At 26.5% G+C, this 24,504-nt stretch overlaps 1 protein-coding gene across 5 annotated transcripts in view; it reads right to left on the bottom strand.

Annotated features, from left to right (window-relative positions):
- The window catches only part of LOC129968720 (protein ELYS-like), a 55,994-nt gene that overhangs the window by 11,151 nt on the left and 20,339 nt on the right, over window positions 1-24,504 (bottom strand). For all 5 annotated transcript variants that reach the window (XM_056082900.1, XM_056082899.1, XM_056082898.1 and 2 more), the window contains exons 19-31: window positions 22,442-22,763; window positions 21,803-21,996; window positions 20,310-20,404; window positions 19,137-19,318; window positions 17,573-17,726; window positions 16,087-16,219; window positions 15,400-15,459; window positions 13,123-13,266; window positions 11,063-11,268; window positions 8,595-8,660; window positions 8,429-8,486; window positions 7,170-7,649; window positions 2,523-2,599 (exon numbers count right to left, since the gene is read on the bottom strand). In XM_056082900.1, coding sequence (XP_055938875.1) covers window positions 2,523-2,599; window positions 7,170-7,649; window positions 8,429-8,486; window positions 8,595-8,660; window positions 11,063-11,268; window positions 13,123-13,266; window positions 15,400-15,459; window positions 16,087-16,219; window positions 17,573-17,726; window positions 19,137-19,318; window positions 20,310-20,404; window positions 21,803-21,996; window positions 22,442-22,763 — 2,171 coding nt within the window. The remainder of the gene's footprint in view (window positions 1-2,522; window positions 2,600-7,169; window positions 7,650-8,428; window positions 8,487-8,594; window positions 8,661-11,062; window positions 11,269-13,122; window positions 13,267-15,399; window positions 15,460-16,086; window positions 16,220-17,572; window positions 17,727-19,136; window positions 19,319-20,309; window positions 20,405-21,802; window positions 21,997-22,441; window positions 22,764-24,504) is intronic.

The raw sequence follows: 24,504 nt of genomic DNA, 5'->3' as shown, positions 1-24,504 counted from the left end.
ATAAAAATCAGTTTTTAGTTTTGATTTCAAAAGGAATGAAATAAAATAAATATAAATATTTTGTTCTGGCCTATAAATATATTTCAAAAATTATGAAGTCTAAATTTAATGCAGTAAGGTATCAGATTCTGAGAAATATTCTGGACACACAAATTTTAAATAAATGAATGAATGTTTCTATTTTCCACGACTTATTTATGAAGTTTTGAATGTTAAAAATTTAGAAAAACTCAAGATTTTCATAATCTTAGGTCAATTAATCTTGAGAAACCTGCACGCTGATTGACGTATTTTCTTTGAAACGATCGATGGAAAATCTAAAATTATCCTTTTTTTAATGAATAGTGATATTCAAATTTTCATAAATCAGTTAGTTTAAGTGATTGATTTAGTTGATTGGAAATTAACTCTTTTTATTTAAAATATTAGTGTTTCAAAAACATTTTGTTATTCGTGATTTCTACAGCAGAAGCTTTATGTAAAATCAAAAATTCGTTATTTATTAGAGCATTTAGTGAATCAAGTTACATAAAATATAATCATTTTCCATTTAGACCATTTTAGCAGATCTGTATCTTACTAAAGGTTTACAAATTAGCTGTGTGGCCCAGATTTGAATGGATATCCTGTTCATATTAAACAAAACTTGCCTTAAAATAAAACTGATTTATTGGATTAATAATAGAGAAAGTGTAAAAGATCATAAAATAATTTTTCTTGGATTTATTTTTTAGAAAAAGTAATATTTCATATTTGTTTCACTTCCTACAGACATATGCCGAAAATTATATTTTTGCAGATTTCATTTCCAAAAAGATTGAATTTATTTTTAATTGGAGCTTTAATCAATGTCATGGCAATACTTTGAAAAAAGCTAATTTTCCCATGAATGCGAAACGTGCTCGTGCAGCTTAAATATTATTTTTACTTTGTACGAAAAAAAATTGTTGTAAAATATAATTAAAATATTTATTTAAAAATTCATTAAAAATAAAAATTTAATAAACACTGGCATCATTTAAAAGATAAATTTTTGATCTTTAACTTCATGTAAAAATCTTTTTTGTGCGGTAATATTTTCAAAAGTTATAGCAAAAACCCGCCAAAATTTCGCTTAATTTTTAAATAAATAAAATTCTAATTAAAAATTCGAAAAAAAAATAACCCCCAGGTGCACATTCCTGGCCTTCAAGGTATACACGTGCCAAATTTGGTAGCTGTAGGTTGAATGGTCTGGCCTGTAGAGTGCCAACACACACACACACACACACACACACACACACACACACACACACACACACACACACACACACACACACACACACACACACACACACACACACACACACACACACACACACACACACACACACACACACACACACACACACACACACACACACACACACACACACACACACACACACACACACACACACACACACACACACACACACACACACACACACACACACACACACACACACACACACACACACACACACACACACACACACACACACACACACTAATAGAGGTATTTACATAAAATTTCAGTGTGTGTTTTAAATACTGTGGGCAATGAAATGAACCAAAAGTTTTATTGTTGGTGAAATACTTTTTTTATTTATAGGTGATTTTAGAAAAATTAAGTTGTAAATTTATGGAAAAAATGTATATATACGTATATTTTCACCCATAATTTCTTTGCATCTCAAAATGTTTCTTAGATTTTGGTTCATTTCATTCATCATTATATTCTATAACTTGTGTACAAAGAAAAATAAGATTGCTGCATTACAATTTTGTGTAGAGTGTTAACCGTTTTGGTTAAATTTCATTAAAATTTACTACAAATTTTCCTATTTCTCAAAATATATTATAATTCCAAATAATTTCTTTTTGTATTTATAGTGTTTAGAATTGACAATACATCTAAAAACCATAAATAGTTTTTTAAAAAATCCATAAATAGTTTTAAAAATATCCAATTGTTCAAAAATATTCCTTCGAACGTAGTCGGTTACCTTAAATCCACACAAATCTAAAGCAATTTGTTTTATCGGCTTGAGAAATTTTATCTTCCAACAGCTCTCTATATTAAAAGCAGCTTAACTCATTGGCTATCAGAACTCCTTTTTATTGTTGAAACAAAGTAGATGATATGCGAGTTACTAATAATTAATATATATATATATATATATATAGGCAACCATTTCAGTTTGACTAATTCCATAAAACACACACACACACTAGTTAATTTGCAAAATTTTATTTAGATTTTTTTTAATTCATTAAATATAGTAGAAATAATTGAGATTTATAAAAGGGAATATAAAAATTTAAAGCGATTACGATATATAATTTTAAACCTTCTTAATATTCAAATGTTTAAGAACAATATGACCTAAAAAAATAATGACTTATATTAAAATCCCTGAAGAATCGCAAAAAGTTACTTATAACTTTAAAGCTATGCAAGATATTTTATTACAGCTTTTTAATAATAAAAAGTAATTTACCTTCAAGAAATGTTGTTTTCTGTTCTTTAGATTCAGGGAAATTACTTCTCAATGATAATTGAGGACTTAAATGAGATCTGTAGGAGAAAAGTATGAAAACATGTATATATATATAAAAAATACTTGATAAAGGTTTTTATCTCTCTCTTTTTTTTTTTTTTTTTTAAGCAATTTCTGATACACATATATGTTTACTCAATGAATACTAGTTACAATTATTGGTTAGATTTAAGATTATAGCACATTTTTGTCTCTGAATATTTGTTACTACTGCAAAAAAAAAAAAAAAAAAAAAAAAAAAAAAAAATGAAGTTTCATTTGCAAGCAAAACATTGAAATTTTATGGTTTCAATTCTTGATTTGTAATGTAGCATTTGAAATTTTATGATTTAATACTTTTGAAAAATTATTTTCTGAAAAAAAAAATTAAGTAACTGTAGGTGCAAATCAATTCGATATTGCAACTTATGGAAAGTTAAATAATTTATTAAATGGCATAGAAATCCTCATAATGAGACAATAGGAATAAAAAAAAAGTTTTATTACCATTAGTTTGAAAAAATATAAAACTTCAAACAAATCAAAACTTCAAACTTTTCGCATAATAGTATTTCTAAATGATATTCTATACATTCTATGCAAGTATAAAGGAAGTGCAGATGATACTAATCATCATTAGTTCTCTTATACTATAAGTGATTGGATGGCTACGAAAGTAAACAATGGCAGAAATGGAACTCTTTATGCTAGTATTAAATGGCTTGAATTTGGAGATGCCCTAAAATTATTACAATTTTTAACTTGCATCATAATTTAAGTGAAGCAATTTGAAGATGCAAGTGATCGGTGACCACTGAAATCAGTTACATATTATATAAAAGAAAAGATACATATCTCATGAAATTTTAGAGAATAGAAAATAACAGACAAGAGTTAAAATTTAAAGACTTTTGGCAATCAATTTTAATGTTTTGAAAATTAAGGAATTAAAAAAAATCTAAATATACAACATAGTAGAGCATTAATCTCTCCTCCCAATAATACAAAGCATAATGTTGAAAAATTTGATATCCCATGTCTTAATTCAATTTGGAAAAATAAAACAATCAAACTCACTTAAAAAGCATTTCAAAAGTAATGCATATAATGAGCGAAACAAAATGCAAAAAAATGTCTCCCTTGATGAGTAATTTGAATATCGCATACAGAATCCTACCTGTATCCCGGGTATCAGTCTATATTTAATGCTTGTTTTTTTTTTTACATGAAAGAACAGTGAACATTTTAAGTAAAATAGTTAAAGTGAGGGAAAAAAAAAAAAAAAAAAAAAGCCAGGCCCTTTGGTAAGCATCTTGGTTTTGCATTGTAATATGAGTTTCAAGTATTTCAATAACAAGCAAGATCAGATACTAGCCTATGAACGGCATTTTAACCTTCCTTTTGTTAATTCATCATTTAATTCTTTGAAATGCACAATTAAGAAAAAATGAAATCTACAATTTCAAATTGTCATGAGAGAACATTATTATTTTTAAAATCATTATTTATCTTAATTAATTTAAGTCATTAACCAGTTTAAACTGGTTTGAAACGATCACGAGACTTCTCTATCGTCTCTCTCTCTCTCTCTCTCTCTATATATATATATATATATGATAATTTTTTTTAACTTTCATTTTCAATTTTTGTAGCTGGCAAACAAAGTTTTGGAACTCGACAATTCATAAGAATTCAGAGAATGAATAATTTGGAAATCAAGTTGTAACTTTAATTGGCAATAAATCGCCAAATGTAACAACCTTTTGCACTATTTTCTAGTAACCCTAAAAGCAGAAAATTTATGCCTCAAAAGTGATAAATCATCAATTTGTTGCCTATGCATATTGAGGTTTCAAAAACCTCAAAACAAAACATCATGTTCTCACATAATTAAAAAAAAAAAAAAAAACTGTAGAGAAAATTTTGGCAAGAGGAAAACCATTACCACTTTTAATGATTTTTTCAATTTAAAAAAAAATGTATTTGCCCAATGGATATCTGTTTTCAAGTTTTGAAAATGATAGAAATAGTTATCTTTAACAAATATCTTATTTAAAATCACCAAAAGATATTACATAACAGCAAGAAAATTCTAAAATACAGTTAGATGATGGATTTCACACTCCAAAAAACAATGTTACATTTCAGTTCCAACCAATTTATTAATTCCCAGGGGTATTAAGAAGAATTTCCATCCATATTTCTTTTTGCAAATATTAAAAGCAATAATGGTTAAAATACAAATTACTCATATCTTTATGATATTTTTGAAATCTAAATTAATCATAAATATTTGATATCAAGAAATAGAAAAATTGCAAGTAAAGCAAATTATTAAGTGATGGAAAAGAATAAAAAAATTGGATCATTTTAAACAATCTTTTATATGTGACAGAAGTATTAATAACACATAATTTTTTTAAAAAAACAATGAAAGATGCAATACAGGGGTGTTTGTGGGACCCCAAAAAATCCCCTGAAACTTTTACGGACTTACTACCGGCATTTTGGAATTTCGAGAAGGGGGGGGGGGAAATGAAAAATTACAATTATGAAGTATTGAATGACCTAATTATAAAAGTTCAATGAATTACTTTTTTTGCAAAATTAATAACCATAAATTTTCAAACATATAAACTACTACATTTTATGCAAATATTTTAAATTACCTGAATTAATTCTTTTAAAAAAATATCTAATTTCTGCTGCTTTTTTTTATTTTCTGATGTTTGTGGGCTTGTCTTTCTTTTGTGGTGAACTTCATAATTGCAGGAAGGTTGACTTTTATTTTCCTCATTTACAGTTGAAGAAATTTCCTCGAGAACTGCACATGCAGAGGTAGAAGCAGTTTGCTTTTCTGCTAATGTAGAAGGTTTTTCAGAGACTTTTATAGGTGACTCATCTGAAATACATGTTTTTAAGTCCTCTTGATATGTTTTCCAACTTCTGTTCATATTCAGTAAGAGATCTTTGTGAATTGGATCAGTCATTGGATTTTTTGAGCCATATTTTTCACATGAGGTTTCTTTAGAAGCCATTAAATCATATTTAATAGTCTGCACTGCATCTAGGGAATCAATCTTAAGAGAGGTTCTATAGTCAGTGACAAGTGTATCCATTAAGTTGAATGCACTTTCCACTAATGGGCCATGGAAGCAGCTAAGGCAGGCTTTGACCAATTTAGCCAATGTAGGATATAATCATTTGTGAAATCATCTTTTAAATTAAAAACTTTAGACCAATATTTATCAATTGTACACTTGACTTGATTTCCACTTTCATCAGATGTGTAGAGCATTTCTTTGGTGATATCAATATCACTCTGGTATAACCTTATTTCAGCTTCTACTTTTGACTTCTCATTATCACTAAAAATATGGGACATAAAAGATAATTTTTCAAAAGCTAATATTGTACTGGTTTTACCTCTTAGCTCTGGATCTAATGCTGTAAAACTAATTAGATATGAATTTTTAAGGGGTAATTTCTGTTTCATATGCTGAAATTTCAAAGTGAAATTCTCTTGCGAACATAAATAAAAAAATATTTCAATAAGCGAAACGAAAAATTTACGAAATTATTTTCTTGTCACTATATCCAATGGCCGAGCATCAGTCTCCAGTAAGTCATCGGTATTTTTTGAATTAGCATAATTACTTAAAGTCATTGAATGTATAATGCACTTTGAATATTTTATGTGGTCACAGTTTTAGAATGATTTGTGAAAGCCTTGAATCCTTCCCCACCATACTTCAACAATGAGTTACAAAAAACACAATATGCTTGTCCAGCAACATTTATTTTCTTGCACCATGTGCCGATGGTATCCCCATTACCATCTCTCCGTTCAATCCAATTCCACCTAAATGCATTCCGGACACCTTCTTCTAATTGTATAATATCACTATTTATATCGAGAAATTTCATAGTGAAATTCTCTTGCGTACATAAATAAAAAAATATTTCAATAAACGAAACGAAAAATTTACACGTGCATCAATAAATGAAACGAAAATTTTACACAGCGGAGAAAAAAAAGTTGCGAAGCGATCAATGACAAATAGCTAATACAGCGAAAAATCCCCCTTCTCTACTTATTGGCACCACGCCAGGAGAGATAAGACCTTTGAACCCAGAGTCACGTTATCGCACATCTGGTCGAACGAAGTCTCTCCCTTTTTTTTCTGCCGCGCCCACTTGCCGAAAAGAATCCAGAAGAGAATGTCCGAGAACCGGGGGAATGAGTCATAACTCGCAATAAGGAAAGAACAAAAAAGAAGTTTTTTTCCCCCTTTTCACGCATTATCACTGCCTTTGGAGAAAGAAAGAAAAAGTTTTCACCACACACACTGACCTTGCGTTTTCTGCTTTTAAAGCAAACAAAATTACCCAGATCAAAATAAATAATTCATTATTATTCCTACTTCCTTTTGAACGACGATCCCCGGAATTCCGGGGTTTCCCCGGAGCACAAACACCCCTGGCAATATGAAATTAAAATGAAAGCATGTATTACTAATTGATAATTCTTCGTACATTGAACTTAAGAAACAATTAAGACTTAGAAATCAGTGAATACTGTTTGCAGTTCATTACAAAATTGCTCACCTCTGAAATGACTGGCCATGACCTTGCACTTCTAGTAATATTTCAACATCATCATCTTCAGATGTCTTGCAAGCTGTACTATCTGTATGAGTTATGTCTATCACTGGTTTGGAAATTTCTGAATTAGCTATAAAACTGGATATAGGCATTCCAGTTTCACCTTCACGATCTAAACTAATGTCTGCTTCAATTTGCGGTAGGGAAGAAATCTTTTCAGATGAAACTTCTTTTCTGCCTTCTTCTGTATTGTCAAGTATTTCAACATCCATAGCAGCCTCTGCAGCCTTTATTGAAGATGATTCATCATGAAATGAAATTCTTTTTTTAAGACTTCGAAGGGGTTCTCTAGTTAAGCTTCCAAATGATGTTCTCCCAGTTTCTTTTGAAGCCTTAGCATTTTCTGAATTTTCCTGCCTACCAGAAAATATATCTGATTTTGGAACATTACTTTGTGCTGCTAACCTAAAACTTGATGCCATTCTAAAACAAAGAAAGAAACAAAATTTTAAAAGCAAGGAAAAATGATATATAGAATAAAGTCAATCATGTAAAGCAAAAGTCATACATTAAAAAACATGTTATTTTTTTCTATACTTGAACACATTCATTTTAATTCTTTAATATATGTTTCTTGGTTTAATTTAATTAGAATAATGTTCAGTTTTGGCAGTATATAAGAAATATTTTGATCTTCCAATAATCAAATGTGATTAGGTAAACAAGGATGATATCTCAGCTAGTACACCACTCTATAGATTTTCATACCAAAAAGAGGACAATATTCAGACCCTTTATAGAAGAGATAAGGGACGCTAAAAAAATACCTACTAAACATGAAAGCTATAACTAAATTTTTGACATTGCTGTGCTGATAAATGGGGGGAAAAAAATCCACAAAGTAGGTTTTTTTAAAAAAAAAAAATTAAATACAGTACATATGTACAGTAAAAATGTACTAAAACACACATTAAAATTAAGATAATATATGACTTCTAACTAATACAAAAATGAATAAATTCTTTATATCTGAACAAGCTTACACCATTTATACTTTTTTTTTTTTTTTTGCAGAACTTATATTTGTAAACAACATCCATAATATCAATTTGAGAAGAATACATGTAACTGCATAGAATAATATCTTTAAGAAGCAGAGGAAATAAAATATATTAATAATTTTTAAAAATTCAGACATCCTCTAATATTAAAAAATGAAAAGACAAAATCAGAATTTTAGTAATTAGAGAAACAAAACATACTTGCTTTCTTGAGCTTCAGTAGGAAGATCAAACCTAATTTGTCTGGACATATTTTCATCTATATTCGAAAGATAAGAAAAAATTTAAGCATATGAATTATTATATACAATCAAGAAAAAATGAAAAAAAAAAAAAAAAAAAAGTATAAAGAAGCATAAAAACATACTATTTGAAGGAAGATTATTTTCCAAATTTCTATCTACCTCCATGGCTTCATCTTCTGAGCTTTCATCTGAAGGACAATTTATAAAATTATATAAAACTTTATCACTAAATAAAAACTAATTTTTAAAATCAAAACTAAATATTTACATTAAAAGAAAAGTATACAAATAAAAATAATCAGTTTTCAGTATTAAATACACAAAACTAAGCAATAGTGACTTTTGCTGTTGAATAATTGCTGAAGGAAGAAAAGAAGTATTAGTAAATCAAAAGTTTCATCTTTAATAAGACTGTATATCATTCTATATATGAATTCAACTAGTGAAATTAGAAAAGTAATTAGTACTTCAGTATTTGAAATGGATTCAAGTTTGTTTCTCCATGTGTTTAAAATGTAAAAGTCATGCTTACTGATAAGAATGAAATTAATCTTGATAACTATTCTAAATATGAAACATTTTTTTGAATCTAATAATTGAAAAAAAGATATATCCACTTTAGGAAATTTAAAGAACATTGCAAATTAGTCGATATAAAATTCTTATATAAGGAGACATGGGTAAATTTAAAAAAAAAAAAAAAAAAAAAAAAACTCTTTGTTTACAAATGAATACTTTAAATAGTGTTTAAAGGAATGGTTCTATTGTAAATTATCCCCTTTCTTCCCCTTCATTATAGGTATTTTCACGATACAACTATACCGATTTCAAATTTAAAATCACTACATGATTTTAATATTTAAAACTTTTGATTTAAATACAGTATTAAGAAGTTACTTTGAAAACTATTTATTTTTACTAGTGTGAAAAAATAGATATATAAACAAATAGAATTTCTTACACAAAAAATAGCACTTAAGGGTTAGGTAACATTCACAGTTTGGATTAAACTTTTAAAATTTAATTTAAAAAAAAAACCAACAACAGCAATAAAAAATGGCCTTGTGTTTTAATTTATGTTCTTTAATAATTGCCTTTTAAATGAAGACTCAAATATTTTGCCCAGAGAATCACCAATCAATATAGCAGCATCCATACTGGAGAAAAGAAAATGTCTTATTCTAGAATAATGAATGCTTTACCTAGATATGAAAGATAATTAGGAACTATTAGCCAGACAAATAGATTTCAAATGCTGATAAGTAATGTAGAAATTGTTACAAAGGAAGAATATATATTTGTGCTTCTCATCTAGGGTAATTTTTTTTCACTTTGATTCAATAACAAAATCATTTTCAGTTTATTATCTATTTATTAGAGAAATATGAACGAGTTCACAGAAGAGAACTTAAAAACAAAGAAATATTGTCTCTTTTAGATTGGAAAAACTTGCTTTTAGATTAAATAAATATTATAAATGAATTCTGATAATCATTTAAAATATTATCTTTTCAGGCTTAATTACTTACAATACACATGTAATAATCAGCTTATTAAACCATGTTGAGTTTAGAAAAATAGTTTGTGGAGTCTTTTCTAAAAATAAACACATTATCTTTTTTTTTAAATGTTTGGATAAAAGAATAATCGAAAAACATACAGAATAATAGACAACTGAAAATTACAAACTCATACAGAAATATTAAAATACAGAGATATATGAAGAGGCAATTCATAGATAAATTAAATAGAAAGGTAAAGCTAGAGAGATGAGTAGGATTCTAAAACTAACTACATATTTATAAAGAATTGAAATTTTTTTTAATTAACTTATTCAAAATTACATGTAAAAGTCTTAGAGAAACAGCATTTGTCACAATTTTTGTCATTCTTCTTCATTATTGAAACATAAATTTTAGAGTCTTTTATTTTCCAATCTTTTAGTATTTTTCGATAAAATCATCACAGTATTAGCATTAATAATAATAATAATAATAAAAGAATTTAAAAAAATCAACCCAAAACGAGCTTTATCATGAAGCACTTTCATATCAATGCATTCAAATGACAATGCACATTTAATTCTTCATATTTTTATGTTGAATCTGATTTACAATTTTGAAAAGTACATCGTTTTTACATTCCTTTTAAATAATGACTATAGTAAAAACTTTAAAATAGCAAAAGTTCCCACATTAATTTTTGGAATTATAACAAACATATAACTACTTTTTGAGCGTCCTAAGTCCTAAAAGGAATCTTTAGATCCATGTAGAAATAATTGGGCATCTTACAACTTTTTATAATTTACGAAAAGCTAAAAGAGGGAGAGAGAGAGAATAGGGTTTCTTAATTCATATATTAAAAAGAAAGATACAGAGGAGAGGGGACAAAGATTCTCTGGGAGTATAAAAATATTTCATTAATTTTTTTTTCAGTTATCCACTGATGTTTAATTATTTTTTAAAGTGCTAATATTGATCAATGATCTTCAAACTGATAACTGAAACATAAATATAATTTTGAAATATTTTAAGAGTCAAAATTTAAGCAAAAGTATATTTCTTCAAATTTGTAAAATAGCTCATACCCTCAGAGCCTAAGGGAGGTGTTGGTGCTGTATGAAAATCCAGCTGCACTTGTTTTTTAGAATCTTGTTTCTTCTTGAGTATTGATTGAGGGGTAATAGTAGGAGTGCTTTCTAAAATTTTGCTTTTCATTACACTAGATTTTCTTCTATGAATAGGAGGTGTTTGTAGAAGAGATACAATATCACCAGCCAGACTTTTAGGGGTTCTAAAGGAAATAATAAAAAAATATGTATGATTTAAAAATACATAAACATAAAAGCATAATTATTGTTTATTGCAATAATTCTTTGCCAAGATTGCACTATTTAAAATCAAAAGTAATGATAAAGAGACCTTATACAGCTATCTGCAATCAATTTAGAGGACAGATATTATTTAAAATGTTATATTCACTTAAATTTCAACAACTTTATTTTGTTATATTATAAATGTTAAAAAAATTTCTTACTTTAATATAAAATTAAACCATTTGCTACATTATAAATTTTCACACAAAATGCAATATATATATATATATATATAAATAATGTAAGCATATAATTTTTAAATCAGAAGGCAGTTTCAAAGACAGTCAAGAGACTTTTGATTTTTTGCCATTGTTTTATTTCCTCCCAGAGAGGCATGCATTATTTACAAACAGGAGTGACGAGCACACACACACAACACCGAACTACATAGAGTGAAAAGCAAGTAATGAAGGCAAGTTCATGAACATTTTATACCTAGTCTTATATAACATGAGAATACTGATGCATGTCGATTCTGATTGCAATTTCTCACATGTCTCGACCTTGACAAGGTAAACAGAGAGATGCTTTAGAAGAATCAGTTTACATCAGCGATTTTCTATCCCTTCACTCGGTACATGGGAATCGCTGATGCAATCATTTTTATAAAGTTCAGTTGAATTAATTAGAAAGAAAAAGTGGAATAGGATCAGGAAATAAGAGAATATTTTAGAATGACTTTGACATGGGATGAATTAGGCTAAAAATTTAACTAGGATTAAATTAAATTTTAAAATATCATTATATATATATATATATATACACACAAACTGTTTATAGAATTTGGACAAAATCTGTTAAGAAAATGAAACAATATTTTTAATGGAGTTAGAAACTCTTGGAGTTTTTAAGAGTTGGAAATACTTCAGGCATTTACTTAAACAATCAGTTTTCCAAATGATAGATTTAAAGCATTCAGCAAATAAAATTAGTAAGACAAATTTTTCTATTTTTCAACAATAATGTTTTATTAAATATCAATCTTGCTTGTAGAATAAAAAAATATTTAAAAATTCTGTGAGGTCTTTGTTTAACCTCATAGAATTTTGACCTGATTCTACAAGTGAAAAAAAAGTTAATTTTAGTTTCTGAAAATAATTCACTGGAAGTTGTTGACATTGGACGTTAACCTAATTTTAAATTGGGGGGGGGATGATGAAGAAGTGTGTTTTGGGGGAGTTATGAATTTTGTTACCTTCTTATTTATTTTTTGATAAGACATCAACCCTTAAATATATGCAAGAAGCAAATCCATAATTGTCCTTAAAGTATATAATGATACTGAAATTAAAAACAGTATAATTTTCCATCACACATTTTACAAGAAGCAGAGGCATAGTGGTGGAATGCTGGGTGAGGTATGGGGGCAATTAATTACATCAGACTACTTATAGAATTAAAAATGCTTTAGAAATCTCAAGAGACCAAATATATATTATAAATGATGTAATAACATTAATGAATGATCTTAAAGTAGGTATAACTGCATTAACATATTTCTTCTATGTTAATATCTATTATATAAACATCATCAACTTAATCAATTTTAAATGCATCTAAGATTTCAGAGGTAATTTTAATATTCATTATATTGTTTGAAAATAACCAAATTTGGTTAGTCAAAAACATAAAAAAGAGGATGAATGAAAAATAAAGAGTACAATTTACTTCCACAAAAATCTTTTAACTGTCATGCCCTCAAATAAAAATCTATATACAGTTATTAATTAAGAGCTATAAATTATTAAAAAAATATTTTTAAATTTTCTGACCTTTTTAATAATGGTGATGGTTTAAATGGAGCACTATCCAACAACCTTGATCTTTTAGCTGGAGATGAATATTCAGTAGGACTGGTTGCCAACCGACTTCTTTTTGTGATCACTGGTGTTATATTCCCTGCATTAACTGGTTTGCTGAAATTAGAAAACATACATTTTCTGTTGTTGCTTTAACTAAAAATTCATATCATGTAAATATATGATATAAATTTTCATTGATTGCATTCATATATATATCATAAATGATACACAATCAATGTTTAACCATTCGGTTTGCATGGAAACTTTTCACTCACTTTTTAAATGATTAAATTCAATTATAAAGAAAAATGATAGAAATAGAATTCTTTCTTTCTTTTTAAATAATTGATAGTGTTACATTAAGCAGTTCCATAATTTTCAGCCATGATACACAATTTAAAATGGAACTTCCATCTAATTTTTTTTTCTGCGATGAAAAAAAAGGGAGGGTGGTAACATTTTAATATCTGTATCTTAAATTTTATATTATATATATATATATATATATATATATATATAGAGAGAGAGAGAGAGAGAAAGCATGAGTACAACTGTTCAATTAAAATTGGCTGATACTGGAATCTTCAGCTGGAGTACTGTGGATATCGCATTATTTGGTAGGTAGATAAAGAGATTATCTGCATCACTATTTCTCCGGATAAATAAACTCAAACTCTCTAGACTTTTTTTTTTTTTTTTTTTTAAATCAATAGCTCTGGTTAGCTTTATTAAGAGCTGAAAATTTTTGTGCTCTTGATTTTCAGCTTCACTATCATTAGCTTTGTATAATAGTACAGGCACTTTTTAATTACATACAATTGTCATTAATTTTTAAATGTAAATTAATTGTATTGGAAATAGTGGAGAGAGGTCTATGAAATCTTCTGAAAGCAGTGAAAATATTTCAAGAATTGACCTTGAATAGCACATCTGAGTATGTGGGGAGCAGCAATTCAGATCAATACATTCTTGACAAAAGTAACAGATATAAAATAGTGCTTTCTCATTCATACACAAAAGGTTTCATTAACTTTTGTGTTTCAGTGCAATGGTTGCTTAGTTACACTTTTCAGAGCTCTATAGTTACAAAGTTTCGACTGATGGAACACCCGAAAAATCAAAACAGTGAGTTCAATCGTTACAAAATTTTACCTGTGTCTTACCCAGAACAAACAGGCAGCATTCAACTTTTTATGTTTTGAGTTTTAACTTTAAAATGGTAGTGCACCACAAACGATAAAAGTATCAATTTCATATAAATATTTATTAGAAATATGAAAAAATGCCTATTTTATTTCAAGATGTTACAAACAAAATTTAAATTATTACTAGTAAGATTTTAATTCTTATAAAAGTCAAAGCTAATATTTTTGCTATCATCTTACTTTTATTCAACCAGTTTCTCAAATATATAGAAAATTTCCCTTGTTACCATAATGCACTTTTAGCTTGATACTGAAAATATCAGAGAAATTGTACCACAATAATAAAAAGTGAGTTTTAGACATCTTAATAGTAACATTATAATGTCTTTGGTACTTAAACATTTTTTTCACAGTTTTTAAACATTTTGCAATTCAAAGTTTCTCATTACTTTTACAACTGAAAGAACCCAAAGTAAAATATTTTGAAATCCAGCAAATAGAAACAGTACTTGTAACAAATATTTGGAACTGGGAGTGGGGTTCGGACACAGATTTACATTCTGAAATAAATAGTGAAATCAAAACAGGCATTTTATTCCATTTGAGTCTTACTGAAGAAAATGCCTTCGTAAAATTATAAATTGCCAGATTTTTTATTTTTTTTATGCGTTGTTTGGAAGGCTGGCAAAAAAGAAAACTCTTTGTATATCTTTCCCAAGAATATCCTAGAAGTCAAGTTCAAAGAAATATCAGACAGATATATAGGGTATTCTTTAGAAGTGAAAAAAAAATCAAGAGAGACTATCTGGCAGTTTAATACTACTATATTCATTTATTAAATTTGAAAATTGATAAATTATTAAAAAATTATTAGTAATTTGATTCTTAAATTGATTTATTCATCATTGATTTCTTTTATTTATTTATTTATATAATTATTTTTATTGTCTGATATTTTGTCAATGTTGAGCCCATCAAAGATATAAATGCATTCTTAAAACAAAGTTCACCATTTTTATATATTGCATACAAATATAAATTAAATCTATTCTAAATTTAAAATATTATTGAAATAATTTGATATAAAAAATTTAAAACATACCCTATAATATCAGGAGTAACAGGAGGACGAAGAAATGGCACATCTTCAAAGTGAGAATGTCTGCAATAAAAAAAAAGGCACATTACTGGACAAGCAAAAAAAAAAAAAAAAAAAAAAAAAGCTAAAGAGAACACAAATATTGGATCTCAATTAAAAAAATATTTTAAGTTATTTTTTTTATGTATCATTATCTCTTATCATTCTGAATAGTTTAAATTTAGTTTCCAGCTGAAAATCCCTCATGATTTAAAAATAAATAAAATTCAAAGTTAATTTAGAAACACGCATGATAAGTAATGTTGAAAGGCATTTTTTAAAAAATAATCTCATTATAAAATTATTAACGTGGAAAATAATAAATCAAATAAATCATTATATTTAGAAAAAAGACATCATAAAAGATTTTAGCTAATGATTGATAGAATTCAAGCAATATTATATATATATATATATATATATATATATATATAAACTATTATTTCCAAATAAGTGAATAATTAAATAAAATTTCAAGAAAGATTCCAAGGAAATAAAATCCAAAATAAATACATACCAATTTTTGAAGGATAGCTCTAATAGCCTAAAGAAACATACATGCATACATAATAAATACATACAGAGTTTACTTTGATAATCAAAATGACATAACTTTAATATAAGAAAGAGAGCAGTAAAAAATGTCATTACCGTGTTTTCAATTGAGGGGATGCACATGGAGAAGCTTTACAGATCAAAGATTGCAAAATATCAGAATAGCTCATTTGCTTCAAAGCACTGCATTTGATAGAAACTGACAGAGGCACAGATACTTCTAAAGTAGCTAACAAAATAATATAAAGAAAAAATATATATACATGCCAATAATTAATTTATATTTGTTGCTTTTTGGAACTATATTAATTATAAGAAACAGCAAATTTACAATTGTATGAAACTTTATATACGTTCATTTAATGACAATTCTCATTGTTCATAATCGATTATGCTGTACACGTACAACTTTTAACGAATATATTACTCTTTTCCTTTCACAAATTAAGAAAAAGAAAGAATAAATATAAACAAAGCAACATGAAGACATTTTTAAAAAATTAATTCATTAGTTAGAAGAGATTTCATTTTTAAAATACAGTATTTTAAAAATGAGTTTAATGTTTTTAATACTCAATTAAAACAGCTAATTTAAAACATTTTTAGCCTTTCAGATATCATAGCATTTAGATAACACAATACACAATTGAATTATTACTTTTAAAAAAAATCTTAATAGATTTAAGCTGATGGCCATCACGAAAAGTGTCACAAAATTTGTCAGAGTATAAAAAAACCTAATAATGAAAAATAACCAAATTTTAATAGTAAACAAACAAGGAAATATCAAATAAAGAAACCGATAAGATTTAATCTTACAACCGATAAGATTAAGAATAATGTTAAAATTGCAGAAATAACACATGAGTAAAATAATACCAAATTTGGTGATTGGCTAACAATGTAATAAGTATAGAAAATCTTTTAATTTTTATGTTAATTTTGAAACACAACTACATTTTTGCAGGACAAAAAAAATATACACCCAAATAAGAGGGCACAAGCTTTTTTCAAATAAGTGATATGTCAAGTAAATACAAAAAATAAAATATGCAGCAGACATTTTCCTTTTACTCTCTCTAAACAGGAAATCTAAATTTTGGCCTTTTGCTCTTTGCTTTTAAAATTGAATAAGCAAATGTTGTAAAAGTAACTATTTAAACATTAAGATTGAATTCCTTCTCTTTTAGAGGGGAGAGGGGCATCTTGTTTCTTTTACAATCATTTCACTAAGTTATGAATGAATTAACAACACAATTTTTAAATTGCTAATCATAAAAGTCAAACACAGCTATGCATTTCAAGTTTGTTTTATTAATTTAAGTTTTATCTTATAAAAATATCAGATATTTTTCTTACATAATTTTGATGGAACATAATACAGGCAAGATAAAATATTATTCTTATAAGTTATCTTAATTTTCATCAAAATTTTGAATTAAATATGATGCTGAATAAGAATAATCATCCATAATGTTTTTAATACATCATTAAAATAAAACATTTCTTTTAATGATGAATGTTTTCTTGAGGAATATACATTGGAGTATTTTAGGTAGCAATCAAAACATTTTATTATTACCTTCTTTCTTTGTTGCATCTGATGGTAATCTTTTCATTTCTTCAACAAGACATTTTTCAGTATGAGATACAGCTGCCATAAGGCTCTCAACCAAGGCTTCTCTGTCAATGCTTCTTTCATGAATACTAGTTTCATAAATCGAAGCAAGTTTGTTCTATTTACAAAAAAAAAAAAAAAAAAAAAAAAAAAAAACAGAAAAATGAAAATTAATTACAAAAGACAAAATTCTAATAATTCAGATATCTGAAGTTAATTAAAAAAAATATTCAAAGATAAAACGTTTTGCAGTTAGTCAAAAAAATAATTCTAATTAAAGAGAAAAAGTTCACATTTTATACCTCAAAACAATAATTCTCTATACTCTATTTTAATTACAAACAATGTTTAATTATCTTAATCTGAAAATTGTTGCATACAGATATTCATTATATACACCATTTAAAGTAATCACAATTAATGTTATAATTCTCTTTATATTATCAGATCCAAAACTGTTCTGTTCAAATATTTACAAAAACATTCATTTAACGTGTTTACTACATTGCTTAATGTTATTAGCTTTAAAATAGAGAATTCACCTATCCTTCATTTTCAACAAGAATGATAGAATAACAACCAAGCAATTTCTTGCTATGCTTGCAATGATATAACCAAGAGTCTTTTTCCATATTTGCATTCTTTCCACTGGACTTAAGTGATCTAGATTGATTTAAAGCAACAACAATACTGCCATGTATAGCGTGAAATCAGCTGAGTAGCCATAAAATGATGTTGCTTATGATTGAATGACAAAAGTAAATGGATGAAAAACAATTGATATGAGAGTTAAAAAACAAAACTGAAATGCTTAACAAGTATCTAATATTAGTCAATGCAATTCAAAATTTCATAGCTGCTTCTTTATAAAATTTTAGAAAACCTAGTGTTTCTTGTAAACAAGATTAAGCAAAAAGCTGTTTATGGTTCTGACAGAAATGAATGAGTGAAAAAAAACCCCTCTAAATGAATCACATAATTGATATTTTGAAACCTTTCATCAGCATTCAGCAAATTTAAAACAACAACAAAAAACAATAAATATGTGAACAATTTAGGAATAAGAACAGACAAGCAGCAATTAATACATTTTTAAACGATACTTTTGAAAGAGTAATAGATAGGCCTGAAGCAAGGGTTTTTTCCTAGATATGTTAAAAATATAGCTGATCTGTTATCAATTGGTTAATGTTACCTAAATTCTTTAGTCCTGAAGTAGTTACATTAAATGGCAACTACTATTAAGCTCAATTTTCCAGAAATATCACTATTATTGCAGAGATCGTAAACTATTATCTCAAAAATTTTAAATTCTACAATATTTTATTATCAAAATTTTAAAAAGTTGCAATATTAATAATATCATTCTATACTTGTCTGACATGAAAAGACCAAACATAAATATAATTTTTTTTTTTAAAGTGTCACATAACATATACTGAATAAATAAATTAACATATTTATACTTCATAAATCTTAGTTAAAAATTAAAGATATACAAATGAAAGATATATATTAAAATACCCACCATTAAAAGTCTTGAAAGCTTCTCATTGACTTTAGCTGCTTCGAAAAAATTACAATGCAACAAATGATAAATAACAAGTAATTCCTGAGCCCGTGGATCCTTGCTTTCATTCAAAAACCGGACAAGAGCCCATGATTCCAGGCTGTTTAAAGGCAAGTATACGAGATCTTTCATTTTTCGCACTAAAAATAATAAAGATAATAAGAAATGAGCTTTTCAAAAAATAGGAAAATACAAAATATACAAACAGATGAAATATCTTAAAAATTGTAAAATAGCAGAATTTAATTCTGAAAATTCAATACATGCACAAAAATGCAGTATACAGAAAATTTTACATGTTAATACATTAATTAGTATATATTCATACATGTTCAGCCTTTCATGATAATTAATATTCACCTAAAAGAATATTTGCCAAATAGGTAAAACAATCAGAGCAAGAAAATTTTATCTCAAAAATAATATTGTAAAAAATATACTTAAAATTAAATATTCAATCAATGTAGATAATAAGAAAGGAGGAAAAAGTATTCAATATTATTTTTTGACAATATTTGTATGTATTTTAAAAGTTTTCAATTTTATTATATTATCAGCAACAATAAAAATAAAAAAAATAAGAAAGGGTGGAAGGAAATAAAATGTTTAAAAAATTCTGAAAATAGACTTTATAGAATTATTTTATTATTTCATCATAAAAGGCAAATCATAGATGCAATATTTTATAACAGTTTATATACCAACAATATGATAGTTACAATTCAAAATTTTTCATTGAATAAATTATTTTGTTCCACAGAATTTATCATAAGAATCTATATTTAGCTACATTTAAAAAAAAAAATTAATGAACCATTAATTACTCAAATCATATAATATGGATGCATTTTCAGATACTCAGCATATATAACATCTCAAAAATTTTAGTTAAAAAAAGTTTAAAGTATAGTTTAATTCATATAATAATTATTTTCAGCTGTTGTAATATTCCATGAGATTTAGAGCTTATAGAATAACAGTTCACAGCTCTTATAATAGTGAGAAACTGATCAATGTATATGATTAAAACAATTAATTTCAAGAATATATTTATATTTCATTATAAATAATATTCTGAAAATATAAATTTTTTTAAACATACACATAAGAATATATCTTAAAATAACATACATTCTTGACATCCAAGAAATAAATGATTCAGCAACTCATTTCCAAAGCCCATTTCCTGTTTTTTACGTTGATATTCATATGCTTGAGTGATTGCCCTGAAAACATCAATTTAAATAATAATTAACAAATAATAATCTTTAAATAATGAGGATAATACAGACTTTAAATTTATGTCATTTAAAATTTTAAAAAAACTATAATGAACAAATATTAAAAAAATGATAATGGAATAACTATATTGCTGCCGATTAAAACTATATATAAAAAATAACAATTTTTTAAAAGTAGTTCAAATAGATAATTTTTATGCAGTTTGCTAATAAACATATTAGGTATTAGGCATATTTTTTAAAACATTACAATTTCAAATATAGGTCAAAGAACAAAATATAATACAACGATTGCTATTGTAAGGGAAGGGGAAATGCCATTTATAATGAAAATCAGAAACTAAGCAGAGTGCAACAAAAGCTTACAAGTACATTCTTGTCATAATTACACAAGAGTTAAAATTAAAAAGAAAATTAAACTTTACTACAAAGTGCTTAAATTCTAGAAAAGCCATACACATAGGAATGGTATTCATATTATATAATCAAATATTAGTGTACTTTATTATGACAATATTAGAGTACTTCACAGTAAAAAAAAAAAAGCATTTAAAATCTAGAAAATCTCCTTGCCCTTAGAAATGTTATTTATAATATATAATAAAAAATAATTATGTCTGCGTAATCAAGCATTCAAAACTGGCATTATTATATATTTAAAAGCATTTAAAAAATGGTTTTTCCTTAAGTTTTAGTTTGTCACTTTTGATGCTTCTAAAAGATTGTTTCAAAAATGTAATGTTTTCCAATTATAATTTGAGAACACACTCAAGAAAAATTATTTCTATAATATATATATTTTTTTTAAAAAATCCGTCTAACAATCATTGCTTCACATTTTCTTTTTTTTAAAGTTTTTTTTTTCTTTTCTTATTTTACTTATAGCAAAGTTTTTAATTATTGCATGATATTAAGAATAACTAATAGTTTTGCAAAATGGTGTTACAGTATGAATGAAAATGGTAAATGAAAATTAATAAAATTGATTATATTTTAATTCACTATTTTTTATAAATATTCTTTATTATGAAGGTTCAAAATATAGTGAAGTAAATAAAATACATACTTAGGAAAAGCAATACTTATGGAGAAATTAGGTTTAGATTTTGATACAAATTACATTTTGGATATAAAGACTGCATATGTTATTTTGTTCATTCAGCTCATGTTTTTACATTACTACAAAGAACGTGTACAGATAGAGACAAAATTCCAAAAAAGGTTTAAGACCAGGGAGGTTTAATTCATCAAATATTGTGACAGTCTTTTTTTTAAATAATAACAAAACTTTTTGTATGTATATTTCATACTCAATTAAATAAAAAGTGCTGATAATGTTCTTAATTATGTAACTTGATTTATAATGATCCCAAATATACATACCCACAAGAAAGTAAAACTGATAAGTGAAGTTTCATATCTTCAAGTGATGTTTGTGGAGGTTCCATGTGATTAATATATTTTAAAGCATTTTGAGGTGCTTTCCAAAACAAAAAAGATTTGATAATTCTCTGATGTTGCCAGGGTAAAATGTCACAGACTCTTACAGCAGGATGTAGTAGTTTCTTAATTGCATTCTGTAATATTAACCCAATAAGTATAATTGTATTTTTCAAATCACATTTATCTTGCAAAATCAAATTTTGAGCAAAACAATTCAATCAAAAATTATTTCTATAGTAAATTTCCTTTCCAACGTGAATAAAAATACTCAAAATATTTATCTGACATATACATATCATGCATGTTAAAATGATTAAACAGAAAATATATAATAAAAGCATGAAACTACTTTATTTCTCTCATTTCAGTGAATTATTTTACCTGAAGATACATATAATGCCATTTAAATTTTTACTAATAGATATATGACAGAAAACTATTTAAATTAGAATTCAATAAAAAATTTCATGTCAAACTCTGTAATGTATCCACTCTAAAAATATTTCAGAATTTACCTTTTGATAATATAACAAATTTTCAAATAGTTACATTAATTATATAAATAGAGTATTAATTTACCTTGGTATCTCTCCGATCCAAGTACCAAAAGGCTTTCAGCAATTTTGTGTTGCTTTTAGACAAACCAAATATCTGAGGAAACTTTTTTAATCCATTAAGAAAGGTAGAATTTGCATTCATATCTTGTAAATCTAATAACAAATAGTACATGAGTGCATGCTTCAATTCTATAGTCACTCCATCCATCAAGTAGCCTGCTAGAGCAGCATAGATACTGGGTGGAGGATAGTTGCCAGTTCCATTCTTTTCTTGCCAGGAACTACTAACACCAGATTCCTTCACAAGACCATCAATCAGCAAGACATCTGTTGAGGCTAAGGAACTATAAGAAAAATAAATCAACATACTAAAAAAAAAAGCAGATGGGTTTGAGATTTAGAGTTTTCTGAAAGAAAGTAATCCACACTTCCTAAATCCTTTTACCTACAAGAAGCAGCAAAGATGTTTCTCTAGATATTCTCTGAGTATAAATATGTCATGGTTTCAAATATGGCAAATTATATCAACCTCAGAGAAATTTGCTGCATTAACATTACTTGAATACATAGTGCCACAAATGACTAATAAATTGTCATATTTCAATAAATTGTTACAGCATGGATTTTGATTTAATCAGTTTAAAAGAAGCAATTGTTAGAAATGATTTTCATATTGGATTATAGTTGCTTCTACTTTGGACCACAATACATTACAGCACCAGTCTATTTTTAATATTCAACCTTGTTTTATATGAACAGTTATGTTTTGGAATTGCCACTTACCTTTTTTCATATTAGCTAGCCACTGTAGTGACCAGCTTGTCAGCCAAGATAATTGTTTTTTGTTTTTTGTTTTTTTTTGGCTGTCAAATGATTAATATGGAAAGCATTTTTAAAAATTTCATTAGATTATTTGATATGACTGAAAAGCATGGATTTAATTGAATCAAATTGCTACAAAAAATATTAAATAAGTAATATTAAAATATACTGAAAAATAAAATTGGAAGTAAAAACCTGATTTCTGAGTGTATGTCCAAAGAAAAGTTTTCTAAATCTTAATAGTAACATTGGCAAAAGTACATAATTGAATACTTTGATGGATGAACTTAAATTTAAATATGTTTAAATATAATCACAAATATTGTATTAAATTAATTTTTTAAAAAGTGTATTAAACAATAAAGGAAAAATTGTACAGGAATGAAATTGATATTATTAAAAAAGTAATTTGAGTTTTAAGATAATACAAAAACTATCTTTATTAGAATATGGTTTTGAAAGATTAATCAATTTCTGTAGTTAACTTATAGTGATTACCTAACTGATGATTGTGAAAACTATTTTTGCAGCTGATAACATTTTTTTATTTCATGCCTGTTTTTTATTACATCTTGTTTCCTTTGAATGAATGCAAATTTTGAAGACACAATGAAGCCTTTTCAGTGCATTTATAAGATGATTTTGTTGCTCCATTAATTAGTGAAGTAAATGCAGCTATAAAAATGTTTAATGAAACAGTTTGAAATGCTCATACAATGAGTTGTTTATATCTCACTGCTCCCATTTGGCAATAAATAATAAGAGAAATTTGCAGATATGTCACAACAGTAGATGTATATAGATGCCATAACGGTATATGTTAAACCAATTGCTTATCCTAAAAATTTGTGGTTTTCATCACTGGCTCTACAACCAAATCTCTTTTCCAGTATGTTAAATCCATCAATGAAGCAAGTACTTGTTAATTTTTTTATGGCACCCAGGTTTATTCGTCAATCTTACTTTTAATTTATGCTGAATTCTATTAAACATAAGATTCATGCAATTTGCTAAGATGATTGCATTCCTGGGTTTACTTTCACAATTTTGAAATTATGACACTGTTGCTACTTGGTTCAATTGCACATAAAATATCACAACACAATTGATAATTTCAATCGATGATAGTTTGCATTTTTGAATCAATATTAAATCAACTCAAGCAACAGTTATTAATATCTTTTTATATACAAACATTAGGTGATAGATATTTCTGTTATGAAGTGTGTGTTTGTGAAAAAGTGCTTATATGCAATATACTCC

This window comes from Argiope bruennichi, chromosome 5 (genome assembly GCF_947563725.1).
Source record: "Argiope bruennichi chromosome 5, qqArgBrue1.1, whole genome shotgun sequence".
Taxonomy (NCBI): Eukaryota; Metazoa; Arthropoda; class Arachnida; order Araneae; family Araneidae; genus Argiope; species Argiope bruennichi.
The sequence above is the reverse complement of the archived record's forward strand: the minus strand, read 5'-3'. Positions and strand labels throughout refer to the sequence as shown.